Source organism: Megascapheus bottae, chromosome 4 (genome assembly GCF_031878675.1).
Source record: "Megascapheus bottae isolate mThoBot1 chromosome 4, mThoBot2.hap1, whole genome shotgun sequence".
In the NCBI taxonomy this organism is placed as follows: Eukaryota; Metazoa; Chordata; class Mammalia; order Rodentia; family Geomyidae; genus Megascapheus; species Megascapheus bottae.
Genome location: NC_143512.1, coordinates 64,529,507 through 64,554,548, shown reverse-complemented (window position 1 = coordinate 64,554,548; position 25,042 = coordinate 64,529,507). Strand labels below are relative to the sequence as shown.

The 25,042-nt window shown below is 34.3% G+C and overlaps 1 protein-coding gene across 7 annotated transcripts in view; it reads left to right on the top strand.

The window, feature by feature from the left end:
• The window catches only part of Nipbl (NIPBL cohesin loading factor), a 184,863-nt gene that overhangs the window by 122,567 nt on the left and 37,254 nt on the right, over positions 1-25,042 (top strand). For all 7 annotated transcript variants that reach the window (XM_090332033.1, XM_090332036.1, XM_090332034.1 and 4 more), the window contains 15 exons: positions 3-185; positions 4,411-4,608; positions 5,241-5,312; positions 5,393-5,482; positions 6,897-7,000; positions 9,734-9,820; positions 11,483-11,714; positions 13,076-13,227; positions 13,756-13,836; positions 14,729-14,829; positions 16,798-16,936; positions 19,245-19,327; positions 20,491-20,623; positions 21,637-21,780; positions 24,375-24,464. In XM_090332033.1, the coding sequence (XP_090188159.1) occupies positions 3-185; positions 4,411-4,608; positions 5,241-5,312; positions 5,393-5,482; positions 6,897-7,000; positions 9,734-9,820; positions 11,483-11,714; positions 13,076-13,227; positions 13,756-13,836; positions 14,729-14,829; positions 16,798-16,936; positions 19,245-19,327; positions 20,491-20,623; positions 21,637-21,780; positions 24,375-24,464 (1,889 nt within the window). The remainder of the gene's footprint in view (positions 1-2; positions 186-4,410; positions 4,609-5,240; positions 5,313-5,392; positions 5,483-6,896; positions 7,001-9,733; positions 9,821-11,482; positions 11,715-13,075; positions 13,228-13,755; positions 13,837-14,728; positions 14,830-16,797; positions 16,937-19,244; positions 19,328-20,490; positions 20,624-21,636; positions 21,781-24,374; positions 24,465-25,042) is intronic.

Below are 25,042 nucleotides of genomic sequence, written 5' to 3'. Positions count from 1 at the left end.
AGGTAGTATAGATCAATCAGTGTTAAAAGAATTGCCCCCTGAACTCCTGGCAGAAATTGAATCTACCATGCCACTTTGTGAACGTGTGAAAATGAACAAACGAAAACGTAGCACAGTTAATGAAAAGCCAAAATATGCTGAAATCAGTTCAGATGAAGATAATGATAGTGATGAAGCTTTTGAATGTAAGTATCACATTCCTTTTTTAAGAATTAAAAGACAGATTGATGTGCTTGTTTTATAAATTGAGGGTTAATAGCAATAGCATGGTTACCTTATAACCTAGTATAGCATATTTTTTCTTTATACTTTAAAAATGTATGAAATAAGATCAGTTGGCACCAAGAAAAAAGTTTTAAATAATCTACAATTAATGTTTTAAAAATACACCAGGTATGTGTTTATATGTATTTAACAAACATTTATTAAGCTGCTACTGTATACTAGGCATTGAAAATCAAAATGCAAAGAAAATTTGACCCGTATCTCAAAGAGTTTTGTCTATTGGGGGAAATATGTAAATAAATGATTGTAGAAATTGTAATAGTAAATTCAGGGTGCTATGGGAACACATTGGATTGACATCAGTTCAGAGTTGGGGGGGTTCAGAGAATGCTTACCGGAAGAAGTGACACTTGAGTTGACTTTTGAAGGACACGCGGGAGATAGCCAGATTAAGAAATAAAATTAAACCATACTATCACTAAACTATGAATGACTTAGCCACATTGTGGATTATCTGTGTGGTTTGGACCTGGCTTCTCCTTTTTGCCCAGCTGTGTCCTGGAATTCCTCCCTTGTTTCACTGTTTTCCAGAGCTGGCTTCTTCACTACACAGCTACCTCTCTACAACACTGTGATCACCTGTCTTTGCACTAGACTTGCTATACCTCGCCTGTCTTCCTACTGGTCCACTGAAAAAGTTCTTCTCTTTTATCCTTATCTTCCTTCTTCTGGAGCAAGAGAATTGAGCCTAGCCAAGAGGGGTCAGCAACTTGTTTGACTTAAACGGCATTCAGTGGAAACAGACTATGGGAGATCTTCACTTGTGTGCCAGCTGACTTAGTCATATTGACCACAAGAAGTGGAAAGACCACCAGTGTGTTCTGCCTTTTCCAGCTAGTATCTGTAGATTGAGGTGTGACAAGCAAGGGCAGGAAGGACAGATGCATGCTGCCATTTTTAAGTGTATATTGCTGATGGAAGCGCTTCATCTCCAAAGTTTTTAATCAATGTTTATTTTACTCTGATCTTTTAAAAATTGTGAGCTCTTAGCTAGAGCAGTGACTACGAATATTGAACAAATCCAAATAGTTTTAAAATCGAAATATATAGCTAAGATATTCGATATTCTGACATTTAATTATATGTGTGATTGTTATAATTTGTATTATCATGAGATGTATTTACACATATTATAATGGCTAAGGTTAATTTTTTAATCAAACATTTTGGTCATATGGGGACATGGTTAGCTTTGGAAAGTGAAAAGGAAACTTGGTGGCTCAGAAACTCACTCCCTTTTATATGCATGTTTTTCTACTTCCTCTCCTCCCTAGTACAGCACCATTTCTCGAACAGCTGAAAAGTTCTTTAACTGCAGTTTTATTTTCAATTACATTTCAACTCCAGTTGATTAGTAGGAGCTACCTGCATTGCTAAACTAATGAGAATTCTGAAGCTACCTCACAGTTAAGTGGGGAAAAAGCATAATCAAAAACACACACTAATTTACAAAACTGATGAGAGTAGTACTGTACATTTTTGTCATCAGTATGGCCACAATTCTTTCCCTTGCGCTGTATTACAAAAGATAATATTTCACTTATGGGAGCATTTGTCTTCATTTTAAAGCCATAGATCCCAAAATATCTGAGGCCTAAGTATATTAAAAGCTAACACTACTTAAAGGACCTTAGTTTCAACCTCTTCTAGAAGGAAGGAAATAGACAAAGTTTCTCTAGATAAAGAGATTTCATTGTTTGTGAGTTTCTGTTTTTCTGGATTTAATTCAATAGACATAACTTTAGAAAAGGGATTGCTGATGGGAGTAGAAAAAGATATTCAACTGATAGTGACATCAATGAGATTACACCACAATATGGTACCATTTGAAATGTAGAGACAAGAACATGAATTACAAACTTTATACTGCTTTTACTTTTTGAAATTTGATAAGCAAATAATTTTGTTCAAAAATAAAGGATTAAGGAGTGACTTCATAGTTACACCAAACAGATTTGAATAGCCACAGCATAAAATATAAGGCCACTGAGTCTCTAGGAAAGTGGGAAGGGAGAGTATAGTATCAATGGACAAATAAATATAGGTGAAATTTGGAAAAGGAAAGACAGAATATCCAACCCTATTTTATGTGGCTCTCAAATGCACTACTTTTCTTATCCTGATTTTTCCAAAATAATGACAAATTGACTCCAGTGCATAGGGATCCTGGTAATCTTATTGCATAATATATCATAGAAGTTAAATTATTAGTTTATTCCTTTTTATCCAAATAACCTAAATCTAAGAAATATGAAATAAAGGTCTCCAAATACATACAAAGCCTCAGTACAGCAAGTTGTGTGTAATTTCTGTTGACTAGAAGATCTTTCAAGTATTTTCTGATGATAAGATTTGAATACTGGGAAATATGTTTTTTAGGAAATTAGTTAACATGGAGAAAGACTAAAATGGATCATGTATTAGTTTTGGTTCATGAGAACAAAACATGTTTAAAATCATAAATTTGATAGGTGATCAGTATTTATTAAAAGAAAATTTAGTGGATATTATATAAAAATAACTCATTCTTTGTCCTTTTCCAGTCCTGCTCCAGTTCTTCCTCTTCCTTTTTCTATCTCCCTCTCCCATCACGAACACTGCAAAACTGCTTAAATTCACATATGACACACCATTCATCATGAAGGGAATGTTAGAGCATACCTTAATCATACTTCATAGCCAGATTTATGTCTTAATTATGAAGGAAATCATTGAGGATTTGACTGTATCCACTCAAAATTGTTCTTCATATAGACCCCCTTGCTATGTAAAAATGAACACAAAATGGAAACAGAATTAACCTTTTTCTGCTGTGTCCATAGAGTGGACCAGAAGGGTTCAAAAACCAGAAACCAAACTAGATTCTTCAAGAGGAATAGTTAGGTCAGCATGTAAAGGTAAGATTATCCAGGACGCAGGCATTATGGGCAGTGACTCAAGCAAGTATAAGTAGAATGCAGAGTCTGGCATCTTTGTTAGCCAATATAAATGTCAGCCAAGTAAAATGTCCAAGAGATTTTTCTTACATATTTGTGTGAGGATCCATTAGGGATTCAAATAGAAAGCCAGTTACATGGAAGCAAAGAAATCAGACAAAAAAAATTACAAAGATTAAAGAATGTATCTTGATCAACAAGTGATCACTGGTAATAATCCATTTATCTTTTACAAAGTTGTTTAAATCCATTCTCTGGTTTTTAACTTGGTGATGCCTAGACCAGTTATAATGAATATTGGTCACTTGTGCTGTCCTCTGCTTAAGACTGCAGAAATTTCTAATCAGTCTTTCTTACTGAATTGTGATGCTTTCCTGGGACTCAGAGTTATTTTCAACTTAAGGCTTTAGGCAGTTCTTACTAGCTGATATAAGCTGTTATATCAAGTGAAATCTCTTTGCCACAGCCGCCTAAAGGCTCCTGTTAGAATTGATATGCATATACACGTCAAGGGATGGGAAAAGAAATAAAGATAATACATATATAACAGGCATAAGCTCAGAAACTCTCCTTGTTGGGTTTAGCAAGCTTCATTTTGTTGGAGAACTGAATTTAATATGCTAGTTACAGTTGAGGTGTATTTTACCTCTGTAGACTTGTGATGTTAGACCCTCAGACTAGAATTTATTGCTAAGTTATGAGTATTAACTTAGCTATTAATTGATGAAATATGTGGTCACCCTATTATGTAATGTGTTCTCAAAAGTTAACTTTTTTGTCCAAACCCTGTTCTCCATCAATAATCTAAATGCTTTAAAGTGATTCTGTTTTTTTAATCAAAATACTGAATAAAGGTTATTTTGTAAGCCTTAATTAATCTTAAAGTTCACGTATCTTTACTGACTTACTGACTGCCTTTTATTGAAATGTGCACTGTGATTTAATTCATAGAACTTCCTGTTTATTAGCAAGATGAATTTATGTAAAAATATTTAACTCTAGCTAAATCATGCTCAAATTAACAGGTCTTTCTATATCATAATTTAAACTTCATTATAGACAAAATGACCCAGAATTTCCTAGACCTACAAAATGAAGATTCCCCTCCCCATGTGGTTCATTGTAAAGTACAGATTTTAATAGTCTCTTCAAGTGAGGTAAATTATTTGTCATGGGGATTTGCTTCTAGCCTCTAGGAAACGACATAAAAAAGATGACGATAAAGCTTGGGAATATGAAGAACGTGACAGAAGAAGCTCTGGAGATCATAGGAGAAGTGGCCACACTCATGAAGGAAGGAGGAGTTCAGGTGGTGGTCGATACCGAAACCGAAGTCCATCCGATTCTGACATGGAAGATTATTCTCCTCCTCCCAGCCTTAGTGAGGGTAATGCATCAGTGTCAATGAATTTCTTACATAAAGTAGCTTTAGGGAAGGTGGGGGGAGAATGTGTGAATATTAGGGTATTTATTACCTGGGAGCTGTCTCTTAGCCTTTTTGCTTAAGATTAGCACTCTCGCACTTAAGCCATAGCTTACCAAGAGCTTCAGAACTTAGCCTTCAAGTAGCTAGAATTACAGGCACACAGCTTTAAACATGAATTTTGAAGAATATTTTTGTTGTTGTTGTTGTTGTTGTTATTGTTATGAGAAACTCCTAATTTTTAGTTTAAAAATGTATACTTTACAGCCAGGTTAATAGCTCACACCTGTAATCCTAGTTACTCAGGAGGCTGAAATCTGAGGATCCTGGTTCAAAGCTAGCCCCAGCAGGAAAGACCAGGAGACTCTTACCACCAAAAAACTGTGGGTTGTGGCTCAAAGTAATGGAGTACTACTAGCCTTGGGCAAAAAAGCGTAGGAGTCTGGAGTTCAAGCTCCACGCCGGACAAAAACAAAAGTAGTTTTGATTTAGAGTCACTGTTGTTTAAACATTTAATTGATATTCAGAAACTAGGGACAGAAGTGGAAATAACTTACTATTCCTGCAATTCAGCATTTCTTTTTGTGCATTTTTAGTTGCTAGAAAAATGAAGAAGAAAGAAAAGCAGAAGAAAAGGAAAGCTTATGAACCAAAACTAACACCTGAAGGTAACATTTTAACATATCTTTATTTATATTCTGCAGCTTATCTATTCAGAATGTGGACATGAGTATTTTTTCTTTTGCAGAAATGATGGACTCTTCAACCTTTAAAAGATTCACAGCCTCAATAGAGAATATTTTGGATAATTTGGAAGATATGGATTTTACAGCATTTGGTAAAAATCAGTTTAAAATGCATTTTTTAACCTTTGTATATAAACCCTTTGCCAGTTACTCTATAGAATGTAGTCCTGATTTATGGATATCAAGAAATGTAAAATCTAGTTGTAGAGTTCAATCTAGTCCATGTTATAAAACAGAGATCTTTACTTCAAATCAGGTATTAATTTTGTCTTAAGAATCTTGAGTGTATAGCCAGGTTTGGTGGCTCACCCCTGTAATCCTAGCTACTCAGGAGGTGAGATCTGAGAATCAAGGTTCAAAGCCAGCACAGACACAAAAGAACCTGAGACTCTTATCTCCAATTAACCTTTAGAAAACGTAGTACAAGATCCTGAGTTCAAGTCCAAGTACTGGCACACAAAAATATTTTGTTAGCATCATTTATTTAGGTATTTTGTTTTTCCTGATTATTTGCAAAATCATTTTTAAAAAGGTTACAGTTTTTTGCTGAGAAATGATTTCTGTATTTCAGAGACTCAAAATGGAAACAGGAATATTCTTTGCTTAGGATACTTTGAGAAGGAGTTATTTGCAAATAGACTGATTACAAAGATGTGGGCAAGATATTGCCAAAACCCCAGGGGTTATCATCCATAGAGTTATTAACACCCTATGCCTAATAAGCATAAAGATAAAAGTCACTGGAACTCATTCAAAAGCAAAAACTGTTGTAGGGTAATTTAGCTCGAAGAAACAGAACCTTTTGGACAAAGCCAATGCAGGAAACTTTGGAAGAAAGGAATCAGTAGTAAAAATAGCCAGACCAGCTGCAAGTTATACATATATATGTCTATATATATGGACCTCACTCTTTACTTTGCTCTTCTCTTTTTTTGTTTTGTTTTTTTGCCGGTGCTAGGCTTGAGCTCAGAGCCTGAGCACTGTCCTTCGACTTTCTCAAGGCTAGAGCTCCACCACGTGAGCCTCAGCACCATTTTTTGGCTTTTTCTATATATGTGGTACCGAGGAATCGAACCCGGTTCTTCATGCATGCTAGGCAAGCACTCTACCACTAGGCCAAACTCCCAGTCCCTTTACTTTGCTCTGACAGAGAACTGTACTGGCCAAACCCTAATAAAAGCCCAGAGGGGTAGAAGACTACTATTGATGTAAATTTTATAGTTGAGAAGGGTTAACAGTGTATCTATAATCATAAGGATAAGATAGCTATATGTCTTCCAAATTTAGTTACAGCTCTAATTTTACTGTTACCTTCTATTTAGGTTTTGCTTTAGGTTTATATAGAAACCTCTTAATTTGTTTATTCAATTTGTTCATATCTCTGTGGCCAAAATATTATTGAAAAGTTAAGCTTACCAATTTGAGCTATTTCTTTTGTGGAAACTATATGTATATTTATTTGTGTGTATATATATATGTATATATTTTTTTTTTTTGGTGTTGCAGGTGATGATGATGAAATTCCTCAGGAACTGCTTCTAGGAAAACATCAGCTTAATGAACTTGGCAGTGAATCTGCTAAAATTAAAGCAATGGGTATAATGGATAAGGTATCTCAGTGAAGTAAAATTTATAAATTTAATACAGGTTTCATGAAATTAAAGTTTTAGTAAATAATAAAGATGCATATTATGATTGTCTTCTGAGAATCTAAGCAATATATCTTAGGAAAAACCTTAGATCAAAGACATTTTCTACAGACTATTCCAAAAAAAACAATATTAACACATTCAGAGAGACATATGCTTTGATTTTCCCCCACCCTCCCCTACACACACACACACACACACACACACACACACGCACGCACGCACGCACGCTTTTGGTTTTTTGCTTTATAAAATTATTTACAGGACCAGAGTTTGGCCTAGTGGTAGAGTGCTTGCCTAGCATGCATGAAGACCTGGGTTCATTTCCTCGATACTACATACATAGAAAAAGCCAAATGGCTCAAATGGTAGAGCTCTAGATTTGAGGAAGCCCAAGGACTTTGCCCAGGCCCTGAGTTCAAGGCCCAGGACTGACTAAAAAAAAAAAAATAGAAATGGTTTCCCATAATCTTTATTATCCAGGAGTCACCCTCTAGATTACTTCATGATTGCTATTAAATTACAGTTTCCTTCTCTAGGCCTAACCAGGGAACTTTTCATTCACTTTTTACTCTGAGTCTTAAGTTTTCTGGCCTGCATGTAGAAATGTTTACCTCCTTGGGAATAGTAAAATAATTAATTTTTAAAAATTGTATTGCCAGGCACTGGTGGCTCATGCCTATAATCCTAGTTGCTAAGCAAGCTGAGATCTGAGGATCATTGTTTGAAGCCAGCCCATGCAGAAACATCCCTGTAATACTCTTTTCTCCAGTTAACCACTCAAAAACAAGATGTAGAGCACTAGCCCTGAGTACAGAGGGGCTCAGGGACACACCCAGGTCCTCAATTCGTGCCCCACAACCACAAATATAAAATAATATTTAGTTGATTCTAAACAATTTAAAGTCTTGGGGTTTTTTTTCTAGTAACCTGGAATAAAAATTTCTTTTGCATATTTACATAAATAATAAGTATATGCAGTTATTAATTAATTAATTATTTATTTATTTATTGCCATACTGGAGCTTGAACTCAGGGCTGGATGTTTTACCTGCTGTTTTTTTGTGCCCTAGGCTAGCCCTCAACCACTTGAGCCATAACTGTTTCTGGCTTTTTGGTGATTGATTGGTGATAAGAATCTTACAAAATTTCCTACTAAGTCTGGCTTTGAACCTGATCATCACATCTCAGCTTTCTTTCTTTCTTTCTTTTTTTAAATTTTATTTTGTTGTTGGGGTGATATACAGAGGGGTTACAGTTACATTCATCAGATAGTGGGTACATTACTGTTTGAACATTGTTACCCCTTCTCATATTTTTCTCAGCTTTCTAAGTAGCTAGGATTACAGTTGTGATCTACTGGCACCTAGCTCATAATTTTGATTGTTAAAGCCAGACATACAGATAACCAAGAATTAGTGTGCTGGAATTTTGTATTGGTATACTTAGGGATATATTGTTTTATAGGACTATATAAGGCATATGTAATATCTATCTAATATTCAGGGTTGCCCAGGCCAATCTTAGTTATTTGTTTCATAAATTCCAGAATTGTATGAAGCTGCTGTTTTTAGCTATTAAAAGAGGCAAGTTTATTAAATATTGTCAACATATGGATGTTTTGGGCTAATGTTATGAAGTGATTGAAATCTATATTTGGATAACTACTTGTATGTATACTCCCACAAAAGTGAGCAAACTGAACTTAATCCCCAATACTCTATTGATCGAATGTCCTAGAAGCATACTACGAACCTAAAGTAGTACTATTTAACCAAGAGAATATGAGCTGGGCTCTCATACTTGTAATCCTGAGCGCTGAGCATCATGGTTTGAAAGCTAGCCTAGGCAGGAAAAGTCCATGAGATTCTTTCTCTAATAAACTACTCAGAAAAGCCAGAAATGGTGGTGTGGGTCAAATGACAGAGTGCTAGACTTGAGCAAAAGCAGCTCAGGGACAGTACCTAGGCCCAGAGTTCAAGCCCTGGGACTGGCAAAAGAAATCGAAAAGAGAGACAGAGACAGAAAAAGTAGCAATTGCTTCTTGACAGACCCACCAAGTACTTGTAGTTTTTTAAATAAGTAGAGCATATGATTTTATAGTTTCATAGTTCATTTGATAAAACATTTTTTTAAGAAATGAAGTAGACTTTTTAAAAAAAATATTGAGTTCTCAATCAGTATTTCTCGTTTATCCTTTTTACCATTCACATTTCCTGTTTCTTTTATTCTAAAGGCTACTTTAGATATTATTTGCTGAATAAAATGGTATTGTAATATCATATGATAGTTGAATCAGCAGATTAGATTTTTTTATTTGAACATACCTGTGTGCTTGTGTGTGTGTGTGTGTGTGTGTGTGTGTGTTCATTGTCTCTGGCACAAAAGCAGAGGGATTAGCATTAGGACAAACTCAGTTCTATCTAGATTGTTATTAAGTATTAAACTATGAGTTCAGGTTCTTGCATATATCCTGATTCTGTTTGTTCATCTGTCTTTTAGAAACAGACGATTATGTAAAATTAAACAAGTAAAACTTCTAAGTGGGAAAACTTTTTCCATACCCATTAAGAGTAATATTAATGGCAATATAGTTCCCAAAGCCCAAATTCTACAGATTGTTCCTTCAGTAATGCATAACTTTTAGTAATGATTCATAAAAGTATTTCATGTTTCCATTTGTTTCCATTTTAGCTTTCCACTGAAAAAACTGTGAAAGTCCTAAATATCTTGGAAAAAAATATTCAGGATGGGTCAAAGCTTTCCACTTTATTAAACCATGTAAGTTTAAGGTGTATGTTGTTCATTTTACCTTCAGAATCATTAAGATTTAAGTAATGTCTTAATATTATGAACAGAATTTTACTTTTAGGGATTCAATATTAGTGTATGTAGTATTGCCATAAATAAGAATAATACAGATGTAAGTTTCTTCAGTTCAAGCATTTAATCATAGTTTATACTTTCTTGTTAGGAGTGTATTTATGCTTCCTTTCAGTTAATTTTTACCTCTTTCACAGTGTTGGGGTCTTGCATTTGTTAGGCAGGTGCTCCATCACTTGAACCATTCCCAGAGCCCTTTTTGCCTCAGCTGTTTTTCAGATAGGGACTCATGTATTTGCTTAGATTGGCCAGGACGGTTAACTCTTTTACTTACATCTTCCTCATAGCTGGAATGGCAGTTAGTTCACCCTCCCATGCCAAGTTTATTGTTGACATGGTGCCTTAACTCTTTTGCCCACAGTGGTCATTATCCTCCTAGTCTCCATACCCTGAAAATATCACCCACTTAAAAGCAAAAAAAAAAAGAAGAAGAAAGAAAACAGGTCTTAGTAATGATGAGCTAACAATAATAGTACAATACTGGCAATTAAAAGCTTTATTTGCTTATTTATTTGTTTTCATTATACTAGTACTGGAACTTGAACTCAGTACTTGGGTGCTGTCCATTAGCTTTTTCACTCAAGGCTGATACTCCTACCACTTGAAATATTTCTGGCTCTTTTTTTTTTTTTTAAGTGGTAGTTGGAGATAATCTCTCAGATTTTACTCTTCAGGCTAGCATTGAACTGCAGTCCTCAGTTCTCAGCCTCCAGAGAAGCTAAATTTTTTTATTCTTACCTATAAAGTTTTTGATCATGTTATATACAAGTTGTATCCATAAAGCTAAAATTTTACATTTATATGAAGTACACAAAAGGTAAAGGTTACTAAAACGTAATCACTGGATTATCACCTAATGGTGAAATTAGGAGGTAGAATATATTGTGTTTGAAAACATTGAACAACAAAAAGAGAAAACAAAGTTGAGAAAAATATTGTCTAGGAGTATGGCCTAGTGGTAGAATGCTTGCCAGCATGCATGAAGTCCTGGGTTTGATTCCTTGGTACCACATACACAGAAAAAGCTGGAAGTGGCACTGAGGCTCAAGTGGCAGAGTACCAGCCTTGAGCAAAGACGTGTCTAAGGTCAGTGCCCAGGCACTGAATTCAAACCCCAGAACTGGCCAAAAAAATCTTGTCTAAAATGGCAAATAGCTCAGTGGCAAGAGTTGTTGCCTCACAGGCACAGGGCCTGAAAAAAAAAATGATGTTTTGCAAAAATAACAAAAATCTTGCCTAAAGTAATGTCCTTTTTTAAAAAAATTAAAAAAATTAAGGTGCTAAGAGTGTGGCTTAGTGGTAGAGCCCTTGCTTGCACACTTGAAGGTCTGGGATTGATTCCTCAATACCACATAAAGAGAAAAGGCCAGAAGTGACTCTGTGACTCAAGTGCTAGAACACTACCCTTGAGCAAAAGAAGCCCAGAGACAGTGCTCAGGCCCTGTGTTCAAGCCCCAGGACTGTCAAAAAATAAAATGATAAGTATATCTTAATTTTTAAAAATTGTACTATATACATAGACATGTTTATGTTATCAATTGTTTATTTTAATGTTCATAGAATAATGATACTGAAGAAGAAGAAAGATTATGGAGAGACCTTATTATGGAGAGAGTCACAAAATCAGCAGATGCCTGCCTTACTACTATCAACATCATGACATCCCCTAACATGCCAAAAGCCGTGTATATTGAGGATGTAATTGAAAGAGTTATACAATACACTAAATTTCATTTGCAGAATACACTCTATCCTCAATATGATCCTGTTTACAGATTAGACCCTCATGGAGGTTAGTTTGTCCTTTTATATTGATAGTTTTTTAGATAAAACTAAAATTATTGTAAAATTTTCCTTGTTAGATGTCAAGATTGTGATTTTAAAATGATTCTGAAAGTGTTATTATGAAAATCATAATAAATATTGAATTTTTACTTGATTTCAGAATTCTTAATATAGGGTTTGCCCATTGTTTCTAAAACAACAGATCTACCATCCCTAATCAGAAAATTCAAAATGCTCTGAGATCTGAAACTTTTTGAAAATCAGTCAGACATCCAAAATAATAGTTTGGGAACATATCAGATTTTGATAAAGTATGTTTTAATATTCTAAAATCTAGAAAACTATGAGATCTGAAATGCTTTTCATCCCATGCATTTTGGATAAGGAATATTCAATCCATTTGTATGTGTAACTAAGTTTTGTTTTGTTTCTTGTTTTTTCTTTTTTTTGTCAGTCATAGGGCTTGAACTCCGGGCCTGGGAACTGTCCCTGAGCTCTTTAGCTCAAGGCTACTGCTCTACCCTTTGAGCCACGCCCCACTTTCCATTTTCTAGTGATTAATTGGAGATAGTCTCAGGTTCTTTAGTGCCCAGGCTGGCTTAGAACCGTGATCCTCAGATCTCAGCCTCCTGAGTGAGTAGCTAGGGTTACAGGTGTGAGCCATCGTGCCCAGCTGTAATTTTAATGATCAGAGAAAGATCCCAAGCAATACTAGTTTTTTATTGTATTGTTACTTCTCTTAAATTTTACTCAGAATAGCAATGTTCTGCAAAATGTGTTAAAGACATATGCTCGGGATGGGAGCATGACCTAATGGTAGAGCACTCACCTAGCATTCACGGAGGCCTGGGTTCAATTCCTCAGTATCACAAACACAGAATTTTTGGTGGAAGTGGTGCTGTGGCTCAAAAGGGTAGTCCTCTATCCTTGAGAAATCTCAAAGACAGTGCTCAAGTCCTGAGTTCAAGCCCCAGGAATAGCCAAAAAAATGACATATACTCTTTTTTTTTATTATTAACACTTGTTAAATGAGCAATTAAATAGTTATTGTTTGTAAAATGCATTTAATTACTTATAGTATAACTGGTCCTGTAGTGGAGGGAAAAGAGGAATGAAGTAGATTCCAAAAGAAACAAAGTATATCATAGGTTACCTATTATGAATATTTCTAGTAAAGTATCTCTATAGAATGATTATTTCTTTTAATAAATCATCAACTTTATTTGCCATAATGTATTTTTATCTAGTGCTTTCTCCCTATCCCCTACCCTTGTGTTTATGTTCTTTCAGTACAGAAAACAGATTTAGAACTCTGTGGATACATACTAAAAGTTAATATTTTCTTTGTCTTGAATTCTTTTGTTTTAGGGGGGTTATTAAGTTCAAAGGCCAAACGGGCTAAGTGTTCTACTCATAAGCAGAGAGTAATAGTAATGCTTTATAACAAAGTCTGTGACATTGTTAGCAGCTTATCAGAATTGCTAGAGATACAACTTCTTACAGACACAACAATTCTTCAGGTATGTTTCCTTGAAGTATTTTGTGAATTTCTACATGAAGGAATATGACAGTAGAGAATCTGATTAAGTCCATTATTACCTTGTTATTCAATAATGTGTTTACTCATTTATGGTCTGTTATATTTGAATTGGGAAAAAAAATTTTAAGGTATTTTAGAAAGTAAGTTTTGATTAGAAGGCAAATGAACCCTGTATAAATCGCAGACCCTAAAGTCTTCAGATATTATTCCTTTAAAATACATCAGGGTATTTTTACCCATAAAAATTTAATGTTTTTTGTTTTTGTACCTATGTGCCATTTATCATCCATTTACATTTACAATAAAAGTATAGAGATTAGAGAAAGAGCAGCTATGAAGTAAAATATCTTGAAGGAGACTAGAGAAGGGAGCAGGTACTGACTAGGTAAGGGAAAAGAAAATGCTTTCTGAGTATTTTGTAGTAAGAATTTTGATATGTTGGAATTTAGGAAGATAGTTATTGAAAACAACTAAAGATATGTACTAATTGTTCTTTTGCATTTTCCAGGTTTCATCAATGGGAATAACGCCATTTTTCGTGGAAAATGTCAGTGAACTACAATTGTGTGCCATTAAGTTAGTCACTGCAGTGAGTATAGTCAATTTCTATTTTTAATTATCTTTCAGTAAAAATAGGATGGATTTCTTATTTCATTAAAACATTTATTCTGTAACCACTATTTTAATATATCTTACTAGAGTTTATAAACTGAAGATTCATCTTCAGTACTACTAATTATTGGTGTATACTCATTTTTTTTTAAATTTCAAACACTTGTAAATATTTTTAAACATTTCAGCTAACAATATTTATGATTAAAAATCTGAATGATTTAAAATTCCTTAAATTTTATCATTCTTTGAGTCCAAAGGTATCATACTTCTTTAACATTGGTAACAGTATTGTAATTAATAAGAAAATTTAACAAATTACTTTAAATCATTACTATTAAAAACTAAATATGGGCCGGGAGTTTGGCCTAGTGGTAGAGTGCTTGCCTAGCATGCACGAAAACCCAGGTTTGATTCCTTGGTACCACATACTTAGAAAAAGCCAGAAGTGGTGCTGAGTGGTAGAGCTCTAGCCTTGAAAAAAATCCAAGGACAGTGCTCAGGCCCTGAGCTTAAGCCCAGGACTGGCAAAAAAAAAAAACAAAACTAAATATGCCTTAATAAACATTCTTTTTTTTCTTGCCAGCCATGGTCCTGAGCTCAGAGCCTGAGCATGGTCCTTGGACTTTCTCAATGCTAGAGCTCTACCACTTGAGCCTCAGCACCACTTCTAGCTTTTTTTCTATGTATGTGGTACCAAGGAATGAAACCTGGATCTTTGTGCATGCTAGGCAAGCACTCTACCACTAGGCCAAACTCCCAGCCCCTTACAAACATTCTTTACATTTCGATATTTACATATTTTACATGCTATGAAATTGTTTTGTTTTAATATATAAATAATTTGGAATTCTATAATTACTAAACAGGTATTCTCAAGATATGAAAAACATAGGCAGTTAATCTTGGAAGAAATTTTTACTTCACTTGCAAGATTACCAACAAGCAAGAGGAGTTTAAGGAACTTCAGGTAACTGACTTTAACAGCAGTAGAATATCATGATGGAGCACACTGTATTGTAACCATCATATATTCTTCATTTCTTACTTACTTACATTTATGTGTAAGAATAAATTCTGTTACATCAACAAAAATACCTTAGATGCTTTTAGAATGTTTGACAACATCTCTAACCTCTCTACCCATTGCTGCCAATAGAATTCACCCCTTTATTTGAGACTACAATAATTATTTCCAGGTACTGGAAGTCAAAATCTATGATCTATAAGAAAAGCAATAGGATATTTGCAGCCCATCTAAAAGACTAATCCTTTAATTAGTATTTTTTTTTTTTTTTTTTGGCCAGTCCTGGGCTTGAGCTCAGGGCTTGAGCACTGTCCTTGGACTTTCTCAAGGCTAGCACTCTACCACTTGAGCCTCAGCACCACTTCTGGCTTTTTGATATGTATATGGGGTACCGAGGAATCAAACCTGGTTCTTCGTGCATGCTAGGCAAGCACTCTACCACTAGGCCAAAGTCCCAGCCCCATGACTAATCCTTTAATTAGTATTAAGCCATTAAATTATATTTTAGAAAGAGCTCTAAAAGATTAACAGCCATATAGTGTAGAAAGCAGATACAGGCCACAGGTGGCACTGGTGGCTCATGCATGTAATCCTAGCTACTCAGGAAGCTGAGATCTGAGGATCAAGGTTCAAAGCCAGCTTAGCACAAAAGGACCTGAGACTCTTTTCTCTGATTAACCTCTAGAAAACAGAAGTGGGGCTTGGCTCAAGGGTAGGGTGGTAGCCTTGAGCTGAAGAGCTCAGGGACAGCGCCCAGGCCTAGTTCAAACCCCATGACCCACAAAAAAAATCAATCAATCAATCAATCAATCAGATACAAGAATTAAATGCTCCTAATTATGGAGCACACTGTTGAAGGAATTTTATTTACTCTTGTGGTCAGGATTGTTTTTGACATCATAAGTGATTTTTCATTATTGTCATAACTATGCTATTTCTAGCCTTTATATATAGGGTTATTTTTAAATTGACTTGAAATGTTTTCAAAATAATTATTTTTATCTTCAGTATTGTTTTGACAAACAATGCCTTTACAAACATCTGTTCTCTGTTAACCTTGAAGAAAAACTATCAACATACATAATTCTCATATATCTATAACATGTGTAGAACAAAGCATACATGGAACTTGTGTTTTTATTATTGGTGCCACTGAACTCATATTTCAGCACAGATCAAAAATTGACACCAAGCACATGCCTGTAATCCTAGCTACTCAGGAGGCTGAGATCTGAGGATCTTGTTCAAAGCCAGCCCGGGAACTAAAGAACATGAGATTCTCATCTCCAATTAATCACTAGAAAAACAGGAAATGGAGTTGAAGGGATAGGGCAGTAGCCTTGAGCTAAAGAGCTCAAGGACAATGCCCAGGCTCAGAGTTTAAGCCCCACACCCACAAAAAAAAAAAAAAAAAAAGAGTTGACACCATAGCAAATTTTAGTGCCAGATTGCCAGATGAGTATTGCGTTCAGCAAATGATCAACAAAATATGTAGACATTTGGAAACCTTGAAGATTTAAATCATTTTACAAAATGATTCAGTAGGTCTTCATTATAAACCTTCATACTAAAAATTTTGTATTTTTTTCCTTTGAGTTGATATAGGCATTTTCATGGTTTGTTTGTTTTTTTTTTTCTAGTTTACTAAAAATAGTTCAGGGCTGAGATGTAGCTCAGTGGTAGAACCATTGTCTGAAACATGAAAGACCCTGGTTTGCCAGCAATTAAAATTTAAGAAATAAATAAATTTCAGAGTAATCAGACATATGAGCACTCTTAGAAACCCTTAAGATGATGCTTAAATATGTTGGTGCATACAGAATCTTGAAACTTTCAGATGATGGCTTTACATGTATGATGAAGATTATCTTTATACACCATATAATTTAAATTGTTTCTTCTTCATTAAAGGTTAAATAGTAGTGACATGGATGGAGAACCTATGTATATTCAGATGGTTACAGCACTGGTTTTACAACTTATTCAATGTGTAGTACATTTACCATCATCAGAAAAGGATTCTAATTCAGAAGAGGATTCAAATAAAAAAGTAAGGAAATATTTATAGGTTTTAATAACCTTGTATTTCAATGAACAAAAAAAACCTATGTTCTCTGTTGTTCTTATAAAACTAGAGTTCTTAACTAGGGCTGGGCTTCATTATCACTGCACAGAATTAGAGATTTGGAGAAACTTGAATTCTGGTTCTGACATATCCACCAATTATGAAACATACAGAGAACTTTAACTTTGTTGGGTTTGTTTTCAGCTATAAAATGAGAGTGATAGTACAGCAGGCCTACCATCCTGTGTTATAAATTTAAAGTGAGATATTAAATATGAAGTGAATATTATAATTAAATTGAATTAATTAGGGAACTGAGTGTTTGTCTTCCCAATGAATAATTTACAGCAACAGTTTGCTTTTAGTTTTATAATTTCCATTGAGTCTTACATTTCCAACTTCTATCTTTACACCTCAATAAAAATTAAACAGAGGAAGTGGCACTGTAACTCAAAATGATAAAGCATTAGCCTTCAGCTGAAGAACTCCAGGATAGCACCCAGTCCCAGAGTTCAAGCCCCATGACTAACAAAAAAAAATTAAATGGAAACAAAAATTTTTATTATGTCATAGTCTAAGATTAGTATACATGTATATTTAATAAGCATATAATAATTATGTAAATAAATACTATCCAAAAAACTGAGGCTACTTTTGTCTCCCTTATTATTTTGTCTTTTATCTTCCTTTCCTTAATTATTAGTGACCAGTATCATAACTTCTATTTTATTTCTATTTATCAATTTTAATGTAAATAGGGTTACTGTGGTTTTCAAATTTTCATAAAGAATGATCTGTTTACAGCTAATTTTTTCATTCAGCATTATTTTTATAAACAATGTACATTCTGTTTGTTCTGAGTTAAACATGTAATATAATGGAATCATAATTTAAAGCAAGAGTTTCTTTGAATATACTACAAGTAGAATTACCAAATTATATTATTGATTTATTAACTTTCAGAAGTTACCAGCTCATATACCAAGCAGTATTTTAGTTTACATTCCTACATTTTGTCTTTACTGTTTTGAATACTGTGAAATTCTGTTGTGTTTCATTTTGCAAATTCCTCTTTAACATTATTGGATCTGTTTCCTATATTTATTCACTCTTTTGAGTTTCTAAAAACTATGCATTAATTTTATAAACTAATCTTTGAATTTAAAGGAAAAGCTTTTGAATTCTTCTTTAAATTGCTTTCCAGTGGTTTCATAAATACTGAAGGTAAAATATTATTTGGTGGTTGGATTATTGATTGATTTATGGTTTTGTATGTGTTTTATCACTGAACTATATCCCCAGACCTTGAAAAGTGTTTGTACTTTTGGTTTCGTTTTTTTTTTTTTTTTGTGGGGAGGGCTTTTGTTTGCTTTTTTGCCAGTCCTGGAGCTTGAACTCAGGGACTGGGCACTGTCCTTGGACACTTTTTGCTCCTGGCTAGCACTCTGCCACTTGAGCCACAACACCTCTTCCAGCCTTTTCTGTAGATATGGTACTGGGGAATCTAACCCAGGAATTTATGCATGCTAGGCGAGTACCCTGCCACTAAGCCTCCTGGCCCTACTTTTTGTTGTTCTGATTTAAATCAGGACAGCTACTAACATTACATTTATTAACTACATTCCTCTTTCATATTTTAATAAATTTGAAAGGAGATTTATCATTATTTGTTGTTTTAAAGTTTTAAAAATGTTTAGCAAATTGTTGTAGTGGCTCACACATCAGCCCACCTATTTAGGAAGCATAAATAGAAGGACTGTGGTCCATGCCAGCCCAGGCATAAATTTGAAAAATATATTAAAAAAAAACAAAAGCATAAAGAGCTAAGGACACAGTTTAAATGATAGACTCTCTAGCATTGTATAATCCTGCATTTAAAAATCTATCCAAAAAAGTAATTTGCTATTATGTCTTCTCTTTAATTAAAAAAATAGTATTCTGAGCATTTAATATTTAAATATATTACCAGGCCCTGGTGGCTCACAACTGTAATCCTAGCTGACCCGGAGACTGAGATCTGAGGATCACAGTTCAAAGCCAGCAGAAGCAGAAAAAATCCCCATGAGACTCTTTATCTCCATTTAACCACTCAAAAAACAGAAGTAGAGCACTGTCCTTGAGTAAAAGAGCTCAGAGACAGCACCTAGGTCCTGTGTTAAAGCCCCACAACCACCAAAAAAAAAATCTTTAATACATTGCCTATACTCAGTAATTTTGTGGCAGTATCATCTAGCTAACTTGTTTGCTGATTGTTTCTCATATCTTTATCAATTGATTTTTTTTTCCATACTAGGTTGACCAGGATGTTGTCATTACTAACTCTTATGAAACAGCTATGCGAACAGCTCAAAACTTCCTTTCCATCTTCCTTAAAAAGTGAGTGATGCAATAGATAGTAAAAGACAGATAATTAATCTTGAACCTGATTAATTAAATAGTACTATAAGTATTCACACACAAAAAAATATTCTTAGGAGAGGATCACAAAGGCTCCATAATTATATTCATATGACCATATAAAATGATGCCTATCAAAATGAATTCCAAGAAATGGAAACAAGAGGTTTTTTATTTTGCTGTTTGCAGGGATTTTTTAATTTTTCCTCCTTCAGTTTATTCCCGTTAGTCACTTTTTAATTTTTTTACTCTTTTGTTTTTTACCTAAGCTTAACTGACTTAGAAGCAGAAAGGAAAGCATAGAAACAGTGTGACAAAGAGTGAACCATTCAGCAGTGATACTCACTAGACAATATGTTGAAAATGAACTACACAACTTGAAAGGGAAAATCTGGGAGAGAATGAGGGAGGTGACACTGTTCAAAAGGAAATGTTCTCATCTGACTTATGTCACCTTTACAATAAAATTTAGAAAATAAAAGACTGAAATTACATAAAATGTTTATGCTAAAATGTTGAAATAGTATATTTAGGAGAAAGATTTTCTACCATAACTTGTATAGTATTAAAAGTCTAAAATTATGCAAAAGTTGCTTAGTTTAGTCCCAAATGTATATAAGTACTAGATTAAAATTCAATAACTTTTCTTCATTAAATTTGTGCAGTCTATGTCAGTAGAAAAATTTGTGGAAGGGGAGGGGAGAGGAAAACGGGGACAAAACATGAGAAGGGATAGCAATGATTCTTAAGTAATGCACTTTCTATCTAGAGAATATAATGTAACCCTTCTATCAATTACAATAAAAAAGTGGTGGGAGAAAAGTTTGTGGAAACAGATTGTTACTCAGCCTAGAATATTTGGTGAGCATGTAGAAAGAAAAACAGCTGCCATTTTTTTTTTTTTAGATTTCATAGCTGCCCATAAGTAATATTATTAGTTAATAAACAAAATAATAATTAGGGGAAAATGGAACTTGAGAAATTGATTCATTTTAGACCATATTTATTTTAATATTCTCTCTTATGGCTTGTTGAATATGGAGTGTGGGGGGCACATGAGGGGAATACTTAGCAAAACTTTCAGTTATACTAGTAGGCTTGTTGCCTAAATGGATATCTTTTCATTATTTGTCTTTGAACAGATGTGGTAGTAAACAAGGTGAAGAAGATTACAGACCACTCTTTGAAAATTTTGTTCAGGATCTTCTTTCAACAGTCAATAAGCCAGAATGGCCAGCAGCTGAACTACTCCTTAGTTTGTTAGGGAGACTGTTGGTAAGAGCATAGCATTTAAAGATTATTAGATTTCTAGATGACAACATTTTAATAATGTGTAAGGAAGTGCAAACACTGCATTTTTATTTTGCATATGTATTACAGTACACTTATTGTCAGTACCTATAGAAAATTTACAATGAACGTTTTATACTTGCACTTCATTACAGAAGATGTTTAGGCTTTAACATGTTCAGGAAGTTTATTTGATTTTTTTTTTTAATTTTGATTTGAGGTTACTAAATTGTTAGTTAAAAATATCTCAGTAGGGCCGGTAGTTTGGCCTAGTGATAGAGTGTTTGCCAAGCATTCACAGAGACCCAGGTTTGATTCCTCAGTACCACATACATAGAAAAAAACAGAAGTGGTGCTGTGCCGCAAGTAACAGACCACTATCCTTGAGAAAGCCCCAGGACAGGGCTCAGGCCCTGAAATTCAAGCCCCGGGACTGGCAAAAAAAAAAAAAAAAAAAAAAACCTCTCAGTAAGTACATGATATGTTACTGTAGTTAGTCTTTTCCCTGAGCTTGAAACTGACTAGTGAGTATGCTTTGTTGACGTTTTGGTACTTTTTAGTCTTCGAGTAGTATAGTAGGGAAACTGAAAAAGGTATTCTTGTGATTCATCTATTTTTCATATACATTTTGAATTGAGCAGTGTAAAGGGTTACCAGGTTTTTAAGCCCTTTTTTGTGACCTGGAAAATATACTATCTAAAAACTATGATCATGTTTTATAGATATCAAAATTTTAACCTAAGAAGTTATTACTTATTTTGTATACATAAACAGTTAAGGTAACACTTAAAGTGACTGTATTCTTAAGGATGTGTAAACTGAAGAAAAGTATAGATTCCAGAAAAACAGAAAGTAAAAACAATTTCATGAGACTATACCACAAGAAAAAGAAGTTTAAATTCCAAGTAGTACAACAAAAAATTAGTTATTCAAATTATTTACTTCTATGTGTACGGTAAGAGACCCATTTAACATAAGCCTATTTACTTTGTGGTTAGGTCCATCAGTTCAGTAACAAGTCAACAGAAATGGCTTTAAGAGTGGCATCTCTTGATTACCTTGGAACTGTTGCTGCCCGACTGAGGAAGGATGCTGTGACAAGCAAAATGGACCAAGGATCTATAGAACGAATTTTAAAACAGGTATTGAGATAAAGAATTAAAATTATGAGTATGAATACAATTAAGTGCTTTCTTTTAATAGTTACATTAGTCTTCTGTCTCATTTTGTAAATTCAAAGAAAAGTGGGTTCTTATTTTCTTTGTATTTTTTTGTACTAGATATCAAACCCAGAGCCTTAGTCCCCAAATAAGATTTATACTTTTAAAAGTTGGTTTTTCAAACCCCTACGAGAAAATACTTGACAGTGAATTGTGATCTAACTAGAACTTCTAAATGAGTTATATGAATTTTTTGTTTATTGTCATTGTGTGAACCACTATTATGAATGTGTGACACTTGTTTATATTTTGTTAGTATAAGTATATAGTTCAGTGATAACAAGTTGTATCTAGACTGTATGAGACCCTAGATTCCTTCTTTTAAAACTTCTGAGTTTTGGATATCTTTCAATATAGGAGAGGAGAAAGGAAATCTTCAGTTTATTAGAGTGTTCATCCTGCAAAGAAAGTGTATTATTTCCTTTCTTTTTTAAGTATCAATATGGTAGTAATAATTCCTTCATACATAACTCCTGAGTTTTTTTTCTTTCTTTCCACTTTTTTCCTATACACATAACTTCAACCATGTTGATAGAAATGCCTCATTTTCTTTTCTTTCTGTTTTTTTTTTTTTTTTAGTTGTACTTTGTATTTTGAAATAAAATTCAGGCATAAACAAAAGTTGTATGAATGGGCCAGGAGTTTGGCCTAGCAGTAGATTGCTTGCCTAGCATACAGGAAGCCCTGGGTTCGATTCCTTGGTACCATGTACACAGAAAAAGTTGGAAGTGGTATTGTAGCTCAAGGGGTAAAGCTCTAGCCTTGAGAAAGCCCAAGGACAGCGCCTCGGCCCTGAGTTCAAGCTCTGAGACTGGCAAAAAAAAAAAAAAAAAAAAAAAAGGTTGTATGAATGATACAAAAATTACTATAAACCAAATTCTTCAACCAAATTCTTTTTTGGCAACTTACTATATTTGTTTCATCAGCATCTAATATGGCACTACCATTCTTATTCTATTTAATATGCTGTAATCTATTATCATCCAAGATAATAGATTTGGCTAGTGAGAGAATGGTGTCTTAGGATAGCTTTCTTCTCACTATTTTTCAAGGACTTTCTTGCTTCACTTACGTTTGAAGGATTTGAGGGGCACCTTTTATTTTCCCTCTTAAGCTACATAGGGCTACATAGATATTATAATTCTAACAGAGGGATCTTTTCTAAAAAGTGTTTTTTGTGGCACTCTCTTTTGTTGTACCTTTGTTATTCTCATATTGTTACAGTATCTTACCTTGTTATCTGTATATTGCATATGCCATTATTTGTTTATTTGAAATAGGAAAGGGAGGGGGAAAACAAGATAAAGGAAGGGAATGAGGGGAGGGAAATGGGAACAAAAACATGAGAAGCGGTATCGATGTGTGTGAAGTAATGTACCTTCTATCTAGTGAATATAACTGTAATACTTATATTAATTACAATAAAAATAATTCCAATTGGAAAAAACATTTCCAAATTGGTTTCAGAAGTATGCTATATATTGGTGTGCAGTGCTATATGGGCCAGTATCTGAATGTATCATATTCAGCACACTCCTAGAACATTGATTATTTCAGACTTTACTTTTTATGTAAGATATAATCAAACTCATTTATTTGACAGTGTCACAGTGACATAATAAAGTTAGACCTGCTAGAGTATCAGTTATCCCTATGAATTCAACTCATGGTTAGTTTTTGGCCCTGTGATTCTTTTGTGCATGTGTGTGTATGTGCTTGTCCTGAGGCCTGAACTCAGGTCTAGGATGCTTCCCTTGAATTACTTTCCTCAAGGGTAACATGCTACCACTTGAGCCACCCAGCTGTATGTCTTGCTTTCTGATGGTTAATTGGAGATGAGTATCTCATTGACTTTGCTATTTGAGCTCCTTTAAACTTCAGCCCTTGGGGGCTGGGAATTTGGCCTAGTGGTAGAGTGCTTGCCTAGCATGCATGAAGACCTGGGTTTGATTCCTTGGTACCACATACATACGTAGAAAAAAGCTGGAATTGGTGCTGTGTCTCAAGTGGTAGAGCTCTAGCCTTGAGAAAGTCTAAGGACAATACTCAGGCCCTGAGTCAAGCCCAGGACTGGCAAAAAAAAAAAAAAAGAACTAAACTTCAGTCCTCACTCAGATCTCAGCCTCTTGAGTAGCTAGGATTACAGAAGTGAGCAACTAGGTGCCCAGTTACATTTTAACTTTTGATTCCTAGCTTCTTCTCTCACATTTGTGTTAATATAAATATCGAGACTAGCATATAAGTATCGGAGCATATTAGTACATGAGAGTGGAGCCAGGAGTTTGGCCTAATGGTAGAGTGCTTGCCTAGCATGCACGAAGACCCAGGTTCAATTCCTCGGTACCACATACATAGAAAAAGCTGGAAGTGGTACTGTGGATCAAGTGGCAGAGCACTAACCCTGGGAAAGCTCAAGGATACTGCTCAGGACCTGAGTTCAGGCCCAGAGTTCAAGCCCAATGACCTACAAAAATAAACAAAACACTAATATATTTTTGGTCCTATTTGACTTACAGGTTTCAGGAGGAGAAGATGAAATCCAACAGTTGCAAAAGGCATTGCTTGATTATTTGGATGAGAACACTGAGACTGACCCTTCACTAGTTGTAAGATTCTTTTCTGCTTTACATAGTTTTAACTTAGGTCTACAAAAATGAGAGAAAATAATTACATGACTTAAATACTGATTTGGAAACAAATGTACTTGTTAAATCTATATAAGAGAGAAACCTTAAAAATAGATTTGTCTTATGGAATTCTGGTTACAGACATCATATAGTAAACTGAATTTAATGTGATTAAAATAATATTTGGAAGTCTTTCCACAGATTTTTAAAGCCTAAATCATTGGTCATTGGTCCTCACAATGCTTATGGGACACATAATGAAGACTTATTAGCATAAAAATTGATATATAATTAAATATTAATTTTAGCTATATATGTTACAGTGTTTCCAAAATAGCTTGTTAGTGTGCATAAAGTTTGTAAACAGTATTACAGAACAGTTAGCATATACTGGATATGGGGGTTGTTGGGTTTTCTTTGTTTTTTGTTTTTTAACTAAATCAAACAGTTAAGTCACTAGACATGTGTAAGTTGTTAGCTAGCTAGAACAAGTAAAGCAAACTTTTAAAACACAAGAAGTCCTCTATCTTTACCTTTTTAATTATTCATACATTTCT